The 11,917-nt window shown below is 45.5% G+C and overlaps 2 protein-coding genes across 2 annotated transcripts; one reads left to right on the top strand and one right to left on the bottom strand.

The window, feature by feature from the left end:
• The first annotated feature begins 736 nt into the window (after positions 1-736).
• On the top strand, positions 737-2,611 carry LOC123075818 (ervatamin-B). Its single transcript, XM_044498334.1, has 4 exons — positions 737-1,260; positions 1,361-1,422; positions 1,544-1,698; positions 1,932-2,611. The coding sequence occupies exons 1-4, from the start codon at positions 844-846 to the stop codon at positions 2,516-2,518; spliced, it is 1,221 nt and encodes a 406-aa protein (XP_044354269.1). The 5' UTR covers positions 737-843; the 3' UTR covers positions 2,519-2,611.
• A 4,852-nt stretch (positions 2,612-7,463) lies between these two features.
• Positions 7,464-9,676, bottom strand: LOC123075817 (DIMBOA UDP-glucosyltransferase BX8). The gene is made up of 2 exons (XM_044498333.1): positions 9,108-9,676; positions 7,464-8,481 (listed from the first exon to the last, which is right to left on the bottom strand). The coding sequence occupies exons 1-2, from the start codon at positions 9,622-9,624 to the stop codon at positions 7,592-7,594; spliced, it is 1,407 nt and encodes a 468-aa protein (XP_044354268.1). The 5' UTR covers positions 9,625-9,676; the 3' UTR covers positions 7,464-7,591.
• Positions 9,677-11,917: the final 2,241 nt, after the last annotated feature.

Here is an 11,917-nt window from a genome sequence, read left to right as displayed (position 1 = left end):
ATTCATATTAAATGGGACCAGAATCTGCCTTTACAAATGTACAAAAAAACTTAGCTACTAATCCAGTAACAAGCATGATGCATCGTTCCTTAAAAAACCTGATCCAGGTGGTTCGTGCTTTCGTTGAAAGCATTGTGGTTTTTCCCACTTTCGAATAAAGTATGAATATAAGGTAACCTACGTCAGAAACATAAAAGCCGACTTAGCCTAGGTGGTAGTGCACCCGTATCTCAATCAGGAGGGCACGCGAGAAGTGGATCAGGTGGGAATCGAGTCGTTTGGACCCGCGGCGTGAGATCGCGATCGGACGTCAAAAAGATCGTTCGGATCTATTGTCAAATCACGGACGTTTGGAAATTATAAATTCCGTTAATAAATTGATAAAAAAAATGCCAGAGGACAGTATATTAATTTAATTAAATTTTAAAACTTGATATTGGCACACTCTGCCAATCGACGGAACGTTTATTCGTCTTAGGAGTGTGGCTGCTAGCTGAAGCCGGGGTCCTCGTACTGCCTGCCACACGAGCAAGGTGGTGACGCGGCGGCTTGGACGGAGAGAAGGGAAGGTGACGCCACAGTGGTGCCAGGCGGCATGCAGCCGTGTTGGATCCGAGGTGCATGCAACCTTGCAACTCCTATTCAACCACGGTGGGTAGATGTGCGAGGTCGAGTCCAAATCGCGCTCATACGAGTTTGGTATTTGGTTCCGCTTCCGGTTCCGGCAAGTTGCAGACACCGATTCCAAAATCCGTTGGCCAAATCCTCCTCCTACTCTTCTACGGAGTAGTATATACATTACGTCCATGGCTACGCCGCCGATGAAGATTCCGGGTGCAGGCCATGTTTCGTCGGGTATTTGTCGCCGCCGGGACGTCCCTGTTACGCCGGTTCTGCAGCCAGTCCATGGCGGCCGGGTCGCCGTCGAGGCCTGGTGGAGCAACCATGTTACGCCGGTTCTACAGCCTGACGGCAACGGCCAGCTCGCCGTCAAGGCCTGCCGGAGCAACCCTGTTCCACCGGTTCCACAGCCAGACAACAGCGGCTGGGTCGCCGTGGAGGCCTGCGGGAGTAACCATGGTACGCCGGTTCGGCAGCAATGCTGCCGTGGCCGGGTCGCTGTCGAGGCCAGCCGGAGCAAGAATGATACGCCAGTTCTGCAGCCAGGCCGCGGTGGTCGGGTTGCGCCGGTTGTGCAGCCCTGCCACGGCGGCCGGGTCGCTGTCGAGGCCTGCAGGAGCTAGGATGCTACAGCTACAAGTAAATACGCCTCTCTCTCCCTCCCTCTTAATGAATTCAATTTTAACCTTCAATCTGTGTGTTCGAGTGATGAAACTGAAAGGTGATCAAATTGCTGCAGTTTCAGAGGAAAATTGGGCATGTTGCAGCTACCGCCGGCCACCGCTTCGGCTTCTTTCGCAGGTGAATCTCTTAACCTTGTTCAATTATATATAATCCAAAGCTCTGGTTAGTGTCCATGGTTGCCACTTGCCAAAGTAAACATGCATCATATTTTCTCAGCTAGAACCACAATGTGTTGCAGATATGCCATGCCTATGGTGATGGTTGCCTTTGGTGTTGGGCTTTGGTGTATGAAGAAGAATGCAGAGCTTGCTGAGAGGGCTGCCCGTCCGTCAAAGGTTGATTGGGTTGAAGCCGGAGTTGTCTCTCCGGTCGTGAGAAACCAAAAGGATTGTGGTAAGTGCCATGAGTTATTCTCCACTAGCCCCTGTGTTTTAAACTGTTCTGCTAGTATCATAGTTGATCTCTAGCTGCGTACAAATTACTCATGCATATCAGCACATGGATCCTTTCGTGCTGCAATCCACCAAAAACATCTCTGAGAACTTGAACCTAGACGGCCACCCCAATCAAGCGAGCAATGCTCACTTGGTAAAGCTCCACAAACTTAATGCTTTTATTTGTTGCAGGGAGCTGTTGGGCCATGGCAGTTGCAGCTTCGGTCGAGGCAGTAAATTACCTCAAGACTTGGCGATCAATCAGGTTGTCAGTTCAAGAGCTCGTCGACTGCAACATACAGAACTACGGGTGTAATGGTGGCGACTACTGGTATGCTTTCCGCTATGTAAAGGAAAATGGGCTCACAACAGAATCTTCATACCCATACAAGGCTCGGCAGGGTATATGTCGCAAACTGGATAAAAAAGTAGAAGGAAGGATATCGAACTTCCGCTATGTCCGCCGAAACGAGGATGCATTGGAGAAAGCGGTAGCAAAGCAACCCGTGATCGTCACTGTGCAAGGTGATCATTTGCAGTGGTACAACGGAGGCATCATGGACTACAAATTTGATAAAAGACTTACCGGCTGGCACGCTGTCTTGGTCGTCGGTTATGGCACAGACTCCAGAGGTGTCAAGTACTGGCGCATCAAGAATTCATGGGGAAAAAGTTGGGGTGAAGGGGGGTTTGGGAGGATCCGAAGGTATGTTGACGATAAGAGAGGCGCTCTGGGCATTTTCGTTTATAGACCAGTATATCCTGTGCTTAGGACTTGAATGATCTTGTAATGTTTGATATATCCTTTGCTTGTGAATTAATGTCCTGTGCCCGGTTTGATCTGTTTTTATTGTACTTTTGGTGAAGTTTCATGCCACTGCCTTCATCTGCGTTGTGACGCTGCTTTGATATTTATATATCTCTATATATGTCTATATCTTTCGGTCTTCTCTTCTATTTTTGTATAAAAAGCACCCCTGGCCCGGCAGCCCGTACATATATTCTCATCCGACTGTTCATGATTTATGTTGGACCCCTGCTAATTCATCATCAGGTCGTCACTTAATCCTCTATATAAAGAGCACCGGTGGCGGTGGGTGCTGAATCTAACCAATCTTAGTTGTACATATATTCTCATCCTTCGGTTCACGATTTAAGTCGGACACCAGCTAATTCATCATTTGATCACCATTTAATCTCTTAGTAAACATTTGATTCAACTCCGATAGTTGCCTGTTTTATTTCTAGCAATGGGGCACTTGGCCCAGATTTATAAGAAGGCTCAAAACGACGTTTGGTGTTTGCTGGAGTAATCAGCTTACATGAAGCAACAGTACTACCGAGGTTGTCACCTGAAGCTTATCATGCACAAATATGACTCTGGCGAAGCGAAGATGAAAGGCCACAACCAACAAACAGCAGAAGGTAAGCAGAGCAACACAGCACAGGCTCAACCAACACCCTGTCTACCATAGTCCGTTCCCCCGCAGATGGTGCAAAGCAGGATCTAAATCTTATAATCATCATCATCATCATCACGGGCTCATTTCACTTGATGGGTGGAAGCTGCTTCCATTGCACGATGAGCAACAAAGCCTTCTGAAATACCAATCAGTGGAAGAGGAAAAACGGTTATGAAAAACTAAACCATTATGAGTTGTCGAGATCGCCCACGCATGCAATCCCAATAAGCAGTATCCACCTTGCTTCAGGATTCAGGCTTCAGCCTTGGATTTTTAGAACCTGGGAGGCCCTGCTTCATCTTTGGATTTATCCCCATGCCATATTGTTCGTTGACTCAGGGGAGCCGAACCACGTGGGAAACAAAAACACCTTTTCTTTTGAGATGGCCTGGTTCGAACGCGAAGGGTTCCTAGACCTGATCGCTAGGGAATGGGCGAAGGGTGTAGGCGGTAGGACCGCGGTCGAGCGTTGGCAAAATAAGATTAGGAGTTTGAGAAGCTTCTTACGGGGTTGGGCTAAGCACCTTAGTGGGGTATATAAGATTGAGAAGGACAGGCTCCTCTCTCTTATACAGAATCTGGACGTTAAGGCTGAATCCACGATTTTGATGCCTGCTGAGCTCCAGGTTAAAACTGAAGCAGAGAAGAGGTTGAAAGAACTTCTCCGTGAAGAAGAATTGAAGTGGGCTTTGCGGGCTAAGGTTCGCAAAGTGGTCCAAGGGGACGCGAATACTCAATTTTTTCATCTGATTGCTAATGGTAAGCACAGAAAGAAGAGAATATTCCAACTTGAACAAGATGAGGGCACTATTTTAGGACAGGATAACCTAAAAACATATATAACCGAGTATTATAGGCAGTTATTTGGACCTCCGGAGGATAATTGTGTATCTCTTGATGAGTCCAGAACTGAGGATGTGCCTCAACTTTCGGCTGCTGAAAATGATATTCTGGTTGCCCCGTTTTCGGAGAAGGAGGTGTTTGATGCTATAGCACAGTTGAAAAATAATAAGGCTCCCGGACCGGATGGATTTCCGGTGGAGTTCTACAAGAAGTGCTGGCATATTATTAAGGGGGATTTGCTACCTATGTTTCATGATCTGTTCTCTGGACAGCTTCAATTATTTCACTTGAATTTTGGAACTATCACACTGCTTCCGAAGAAGACGGATGCTGTGAGAATTGAGCAGTTCAGGCCGATCTGCCTCCTCAATGTTAGTTTTAAAATATTCACCAAGGTCGGGACTAATAGGCTCACACAGATTGCGCATTCTGTGGTGCAGCACTCCCAAACTGCTTTCATGCCGGACAAAAACATCCTTGAAGGGGTGGTCGTCCTTCATGAAACGCTCCATGAAATCCATTCCAAGAAGTTAGATGGTGTCATTTTTAAGGTGGATTTCGAGAAAGCGTACGATAAGGTTAAATGGCCATTTCTCCAACAGGCATTGCGTATGAAAGGTTTTGATGAAGCCTGGCGACGCCAGGTTGAATCATTTACGCAAAAAGGGAGTGTGGGAATTAAAGTGAATGACGATATTGGTCATTACTTCCAGACACATAAAGGCCTAAGACAAGGAGATCAGATGTCCCCTATCTTGTTTAACATTGTGGTTGATATGTTAGCCATCTTGATAGGAAGGGCTAAGGAGAATGGTCAAGTGGGTGGCTTGGTACCTCATCTGGTTGATGGAGGTGTATCCATCCTTCAGTACGCTGATGATACAATCATCTTTATGGAGCATGACCTGGCCAAGGCGAGAAATATGAAGCTGGTGTTATGCCTTTTCGACCAATTGACCGGGTTAAAGATTAACTTTCATAAGAGCGAGCTGTTCTGCTTTGGTAGAGCCAAAGACGAACAGGAGGCTTATCGGCAATTGTTTGGGTGCGACTTGGGGGATTTACCTTTCTCTTACCTAGGTATTCCAATCCACCATAGAAAGCTGACCAATAGAGAATGGAAGTGCATCGAAGACCGGTTTGAGAAGAAATTGAGTTGCTGGAAGGGCAAGCTCATGTCATATGGAGGCCGATTAATTCTGATTAATTCGGTGCTCACGAGTATGCCTATGTTTCTCTTATCGTTCTTTCAAGTCCCAGTTGGTGTTAGGAAAAGACTGGACTTTTATCGATCGCGTTTCTTTTGGCAGGGTGATGATCTAAAAAGAAAATACAGACTTGTAAAATGGGATATCATCTGTAGACCGAAAAACCAAGGGGGTCTTGGTATTGAGAATCTTGAAGTTAAGGACAGATGCCTTCTTAGCAAGTGGCTGTGGAAGCTTTCTTTTGAGACTGATGCCATGTGGGCTCAAATCCTTCGCAGCAAGTACCTACAGACAAAGTCCTTGTCCCAGGTCACAGTCAGGCCAGCTGACTCGCCTTTCTGGAAAGGCCTGATGAAAGTCAAACAATCTCTGTTTAATAGGACAAAGGTTGTTATTGGCAACGGCGCTAGTACACGCTTCTGGGAGGATACTTGGCTCGGCGAGACACCCTTGGCCATTCAATATCCGTCTTTATATCGCATTGTTCAACGACGTGAGGTGTTCGTTGCTACGGTGTTTCAATCCATCCCCCTTAATATTCAGTTCAGACGGTCGTTAGTGGGCAATCGTTGGGAAGATTGGCTCCGTCTAGTTCGGAGACTAATGGATGTCCATCTTTCTCAACAACCCGATGAATTACGCTGGAAACTGACTAGGTCTGGAGTATTCACGGTTAAATCAATGTATATTGATGTAATTAATTCGAGCTCCATTCCTACCTCCAAGCATGTTTGGGCTGTCAAAATTCCTTTGAAAATAAAAGTGTTTATGTGGTTTGTCCATAAACAGGTTATTTTAACCAAGGATAACTTGATTAAGCGTAATTGGACAGGACCTACGAGGTGTAGCTTCTGTGATCGGGACGAGACGATCAAACATCTATTTTTTGATTGCCCGTTTGCCAGAGTACTTTGGCGGACGATTCACATTGCTTTTAATATTACTCCACCGAATTCTGTCACTACGTTATTTGGGACATGGCTCACTGGGATTGAGCCTGAATTAGCAAGACATATTCGTGTTGGAGTTTGCGCTTTGTTGTGGACTATCTGGACTTGCAGAAATGATTTGGTTTTTAACAGAACATCACGTATTCACTTTTTGCAGGTTATTTTCCGAGCCACGGCCGTGATCCGTTCATGGTCGCTACTCACTCCGATGGAGGCCAGGGAGCATTTGGTTACTGGATCTATCCGCTGGGAGATGGTAGCTCGGGATATCTTCAACCGGTTTGGATGGCGGTCATGTAATAGGATAGGCAATTAGTTTACCTATCTATCTTTAGCCAGCCGGTTGTGGCGTCTTATCTTGGCTAGTCTGTGTGTCCAGCCTCTTTAGCTCTGTGTGAGCTGTCTTTTTATTACTTTTCAGTCGGAGACTTTGGAACCTTGTTGGAACCTTTTATTTCATTAATAAGATGGCCGTATGCATCACTCTGATGCAGAGGCCGGGGAGATCCCCCTTTTCGAAAAAAAATATCAAACGGCAAACAAGGGTGGAGCCGGGGAACCCTGGTTCTATAAAACTTTAGGCTCGCATACAGACACACATGAAATTCTCCCAGGAGAGTTGTGATCGCGAGGGAAACAAAGAGCATCCCTGACACAACACCAAACAACTTGTGATAGGGCAAACAAAGAGCAAATGATCAACACCCTCTCGCAGGTCATTGAGCTTACAGTCATGTAGGCGTGTTGGCCTGTCTAGCTAGTCTTCACTAGATCATCACCCCCCCCCCCCCCCCCCAGCAGAGCCAAACAAATATTTTATTCTCCAGAGGAAAATGAGATTTCCAAAGCCCCATCTTCCTCCTTGTCACTAGCTCCAGAGTGACTTGCGGTCAGACCAATCGCATCAATAACACGAAAACACATTTTTTTAAAGGAGGATGACCCCTGGCTTCTGCTGAATCAGGGCGTTGCATACATCCATTTTATTAATTATTCGGCAAGACCTTACAAAGTAATACATGAATGAGTCTGAAGCCACCATCTTGGCAACATCTATCATTACTCCTATCAACTTGATGAAGGGTGCGTATTGTTCAGGCCGCCTGCCCAGATCTCACACCAAAACCCAACATCTAAAACCGGAGGCCTCAACCAAGCCGCAATCGCCGGCATGCGTAAGATGTATAATTAATTTTTTGTTGTTACTATGACTTGTGTAATAAATCTACGAACATAAATTGTATTATCTGCTAAATGGAATTATGGAGAATTGGCAGAATATATATTAAGAAATATGTAAGAGTTCACTCATATGCAAAACAAGTCTTGGGTAACAACATTATCAGTTGTAGGAATGAATCAATATGAAAATATCAAACTAATATCATCTAAATGGAAGAAGGTAATGACATTATGCAGTTCACAAGCAAACCAACCATATTTTGCGAAGAGCCCCCTTTCTTGATACACCGGGTTGCTTTGTTCTTGAGATCACTTGCTCTTCGCCTCATCTCTCCACCTTCTTCTTCGCACAAGAACTTTCTAATACCCCTCTCAATATTCCCCCTCTCCAACTTGCCCTCTAACTCAAACCCTACTTTCCACACCTCCTCGACATACCTGGCATTTATCATTTGGTCAGCAAAATGAGGTCTACATATCATCGGAACACCCTCACATATGCTCTCCAACGTCGAGTTCCAGCCGTTATGGGTCCAAAAGCCACCAACTGCTTGGTGCCCAAGAACATCTTGTTGTGGGGCCCAGCTCACCACCATTCCCCTACCTTGTGTCTCTTCCTCAAAGCCGTCAGGTAGGCCTACTTTCCCTGAACCATGAACCGCGTCAGGCCTGATCACCCAAAGAAATGGCATGCGGCTATGGGCCAAGCCCCATGCAGTCTCAACTAGCTCTTCTTGATCCATCGATGCCAAGCTTCCAAAGCTCACGAACAAAACAGACCGTGCCTCTTGCTTGTCTAGCCAATGCAAACAAGTTTGGTCTGGAGACAATAGGCTGCTCTGGGCACCTGAAGATATCTTGTAAAGAGGACCAATCGCATACACTGGGACACGCACACCATCAATGATCTTTTGGAGCTCGACATCTTCGAGGTCGTTGAAGGTGTTGAGGATTACACCTGAAGAACACTTTGCCGATTCCACAATGCGTTCTAGGCAGGTGGTCATCGTTTCATGTGGAGTTGTGGTTGAGAAGACCATGTCTTGCAGCCGGAGTGGTGGGAGATCATCCAGTGGCATGTTTAGTTGAGAATGGTCTGAAAATTTGGAAAGAACATAATCAGCCGTTGGGTGATATATGTGAGGATGCATGTGTATTATTTGGAAAACTAAGCACCTTAAATGTGAGTCTAGTTTTATGTGATTGCTAATGCTATAGTCGGTGATTAATAGGTACAAAATAAAGCCAGCGCACCAGATTGATCCAATTGTGAAGTTTAAGCAAAAACATAGTCGTCTATCTACTAAAGTTTCTATTTTTTCATGTATGTTATATAGATTTTCAAACATTTGAAATTGTAAAACTTTGTCACTTATTTTTCATACGAATATGCTTGTATGAAACTATAAACGATAGTATCTCTATGTTTCCCCCCTAAATGGATGTATTATTTTCAATTAATATGAACATTTGACAAATACTACTCAGTTTTATTCTGAACTTCATATGTAAACTAGAGCTGTATTGTTGTTTCATCCTAACAAAAAACAAACTGTTAGCTTTCTTCTTTTTCTTAATTGAGCTGAGCATTCTCTAGTAATCACAAGAGCACATCGCATAACGACATAACGATAGTGCTACCTGTACTTGTGTGCATGTTAACTGTGGCCATGCGGAAAGCGGCGCTAACTGTTAACTGTTTGTCTGTTAGTATGTAAATACCTTGTGGCGGGAGGAGGCCCTTGTCGCAGAGCGCCGGGAAGGCCATGTAGGCCACGAGGCAGGCGGCGCCACCCGTGCGCAGCACCAGCGTCGGCACGCCCAGCCGGTCGGCGACCACCTGCATGCCCCGGAGGTTGGAGTCCAGCACCAGGCACGCCGGCGCCCCCTCCTCATCCTCCAGCGCCTCGCGGAGGCTGTCCTGGAAAGGCCCCTGCAGGCGCTCGTTGATGCCGAGCAGCGCCCCGGCGAAGTCGGCGTTGCTGCCAGTGGGGACGAGGTCAGCCGTCGGCACGCCGGCGCCGACGGGCACGAAGCGGTACCCGGCGGGGCGGCACGCGGGGTCCGGCGCGTTGAAGGCCGCGTGGAAGACGGTGACGCGGAGGCCACGAGCGTGCAGCACGTCGGCCAGCTGCAGCATCGGGTTCAGGTGGCCCTGGAACGGCAGCGGGAACAGCAGCACCCTCCTGTTGCCACCGCTCGACGTCGCCGGAGCCTTCTCCGCCGCGCTGGCCACCATCGCTTTTGTGAGGGAGGAGGAGTGCCTGATTGCTGATGGAGATATGGATCCGTATGGTATAGCGTTGGGCTTTATTATAGAGTAGAGGAGAGAAAACGTGAGCATTGTTTGGATGGATTTGGATGGGATCGTGGGATTAAATGAGCGCATTGATCGTGGGATTGATATGGATGGATGGATGGATGGATACGTGATGCCAGCACGAGGATTCGCGCGCGGAGTTTGTTAGGGAAATGCGTCATTTCCATTACAAAACAGGGGGTACCAGCTCACGGTTTTCAAATCACACTCTTGCCGCTGCACGTACTACTCGTTGGGATACTCCCTCGATCGTTTCCTAATTAGCTCCTCTGGAGTGTGATGGAAGCGTCTCAACCCGTCCGTCTCGGGGGCCATGTCGGTTCTGTTACTAATAAGTTGGGGCTTAATTATCTCAGTCGTGTTGGTTACGCACTTGATTTCAAATATCAAGGAGAGTAATAAGGAGGAAGTGGTATCATCCCTAGTTCGCCAGGGTTAAGTCTGGGTGTTTGCATTTTTCCTGCATTTATTTCAGGATTTCCGGTTATGCGCGTTCAGTAGGAGGAGACATTTCCGTTGACTACGAGACGCCTAAAATGACTTTGTAAAATCTTACGATGATATGCTGGCTCAGTTTATCGAAGGTGCTCGTAGGGGTAGGGTGTGCATGTGTGCGTTCATAAGATTCAGGCCCGGTCCTGAGATTTCAGGGGCCCGGGGCGAATCTAGAATATGGGCCCTTTAATATAATCATCAAGATAATGAATATATATCTATATAGAATCTTATAAATGAACAACTAATTGCATCAAAAATCATATCCATGTTAAGTAATTTATAAATATTATTTGATGTTTTTAACATTCTTAGATGCAAAGTCACCAATGATGTTGCTATTTGTGGAAAGAGAATAAGAGACATACCCTATGTAAAATTTGGCGGTCAGAATCACCAGTGGGCGTGATGTGGTCTCCTCTTTGTCACTCGGCCTCTTAACTCGGTGGTGTGGGGGTGACGATGGGGCGTCTTCAACCAAGATGGACGGAAGATCAAGCATCGGTCGTACTAGATCAAGCATTGGTCATTGAAGATCACACATGTTATAAATCCAAAATGTGGGTACCATCTTATAAGCCAAATTAGGCTACTGATGACGCAGGATAAACCGAACTTTTGGTATGGTGAAACCGATAGCAAAGAAAATTTTATGACTTAAAATGTATAATCAACCTGAAAATAATAATAATAATAACTACAATGATCGTATATTAACATACTAAGGCCAAGGTTGGATATATAACACGGACGTCACTAAATAACGTTGTTAGAATAATTGGCCATCAATTTTTAATATGAAATAAACTATTGAAAGTATATGAATTAATATTAATCTTTTTAGGATCAATTGGTCGTTGATTCCATCCTACACAAAAGGGATTGCTCCAACTAGATTAAAAAGGGGGGATTGCTAATTCTGCTGAATCAGTATTTTTGAATTGGAGCTGACTGTGTGACCCACCTCCATCTTCCAGAAAATGAATTGTTTTTTAGGAAAAGTAAAGGCACCGATTGTTCCAACTAGCCTGGTGTGGCCCACCAGGCTACCACACAAGACCTGGTCAGGCCCCTTCAGGGCTGGCCCTGATAAGATTGAGTGTATGTGCGTATATATAAGCGCTTGCGTCTATACTGTGTTCAAAATAAATAGGAAAGTAACAAGGAAAGCTAACCACCGGATCGACATGATCCCAACCAACACGCGCGCGCACGAGCTAATCCAGCATGTTTAGAGCGACACAATAGTTCAAACTATAGTAGGCTCCTTTTGTAGTGAGGACGTCCTTAACCCAAGTACATATGAACCCAATTTTTAGAAGTGTATTTTAAACGCGTTATAAAATGTCAAAACAAATTTGCATGTATACATTTTCGTATAATATTTGTGCGGCACAAATCTTTTACAAAAAATGTTTTTTTATTTTGCCTCCGCAAAAAAGAAAATTTCCAGTGCTTCTAAATAGCATTCCAGAACATACATTTTTTTGCCTTTTCGGCAGATGCCAAAAAATGTTGTTTTTCCGCAAAAATTTCTGTGCACACATATAACTTGGAAATGTATGCATGCAACTTTTTGCCAGATTATTTGACATTTAAAAATGTTTTTTTTCTGAAGTGGGTGCATCTGTAGTTCTGTACCAGGATTCATCCATGTATTTTTCACTCCATTTATCACAACTTAGATATATATCAAGTTGAGATCACGTATGAGTTC

The sequence above is a fragment of the Triticum aestivum genome, chromosome 3D, assembly GCF_018294505.1.
Source record: "Triticum aestivum cultivar Chinese Spring chromosome 3D, IWGSC CS RefSeq v2.1, whole genome shotgun sequence".
NCBI classification, from domain to species: Eukaryota; Viridiplantae; Streptophyta; class Magnoliopsida; order Poales; family Poaceae; genus Triticum; species Triticum aestivum.
Note: the sequence above shows the minus strand (reverse complement) of the source record. Positions and strands in the feature narration are given on the sequence as shown.

What these genes read in the sequence shown, in the direction of transcription:
- LOC123075818 (XM_044498334.1), top strand. Translation starts at nt 844, where the DNA reads ATGTTTCGTCGGGTATTTGTCGCCGCCGGGACGTCCCTGTTACGCCGG. An exon ending in CGCTTCGGCTTCTTTCGCAG is followed by an intron (nt 1,423 to 1,543) that starts GTGAATCTCTTA and finishes AATGTGTTGCAG; the next exon opens with ATATGCCATGCCTATGGTGA. An exon ending in GAGAAACCAAAAGGATTGTG is followed by an intron (nt 1,699 to 1,931) that starts GTAAGTGCCATG and finishes TATTTGTTGCAG; the next exon opens with GGAGCTGTTGGGCCATGGCA.
- LOC123075817 (XM_044498333.1), bottom strand. Translation starts at nt 9,624, where the DNA reads ATGGTGGCCAGCGCGGCGGAGAAGGCTCCGGCGACGTCGAGCGGTGGC. An exon ending in GGGCCTCCTCCCGCCACAAG is followed by an intron (nt 8,482 to 9,107) that starts GTATTTACATAC and finishes CCAAATTTTCAG; the next exon opens with ACCATTCTCAACTAAACATG.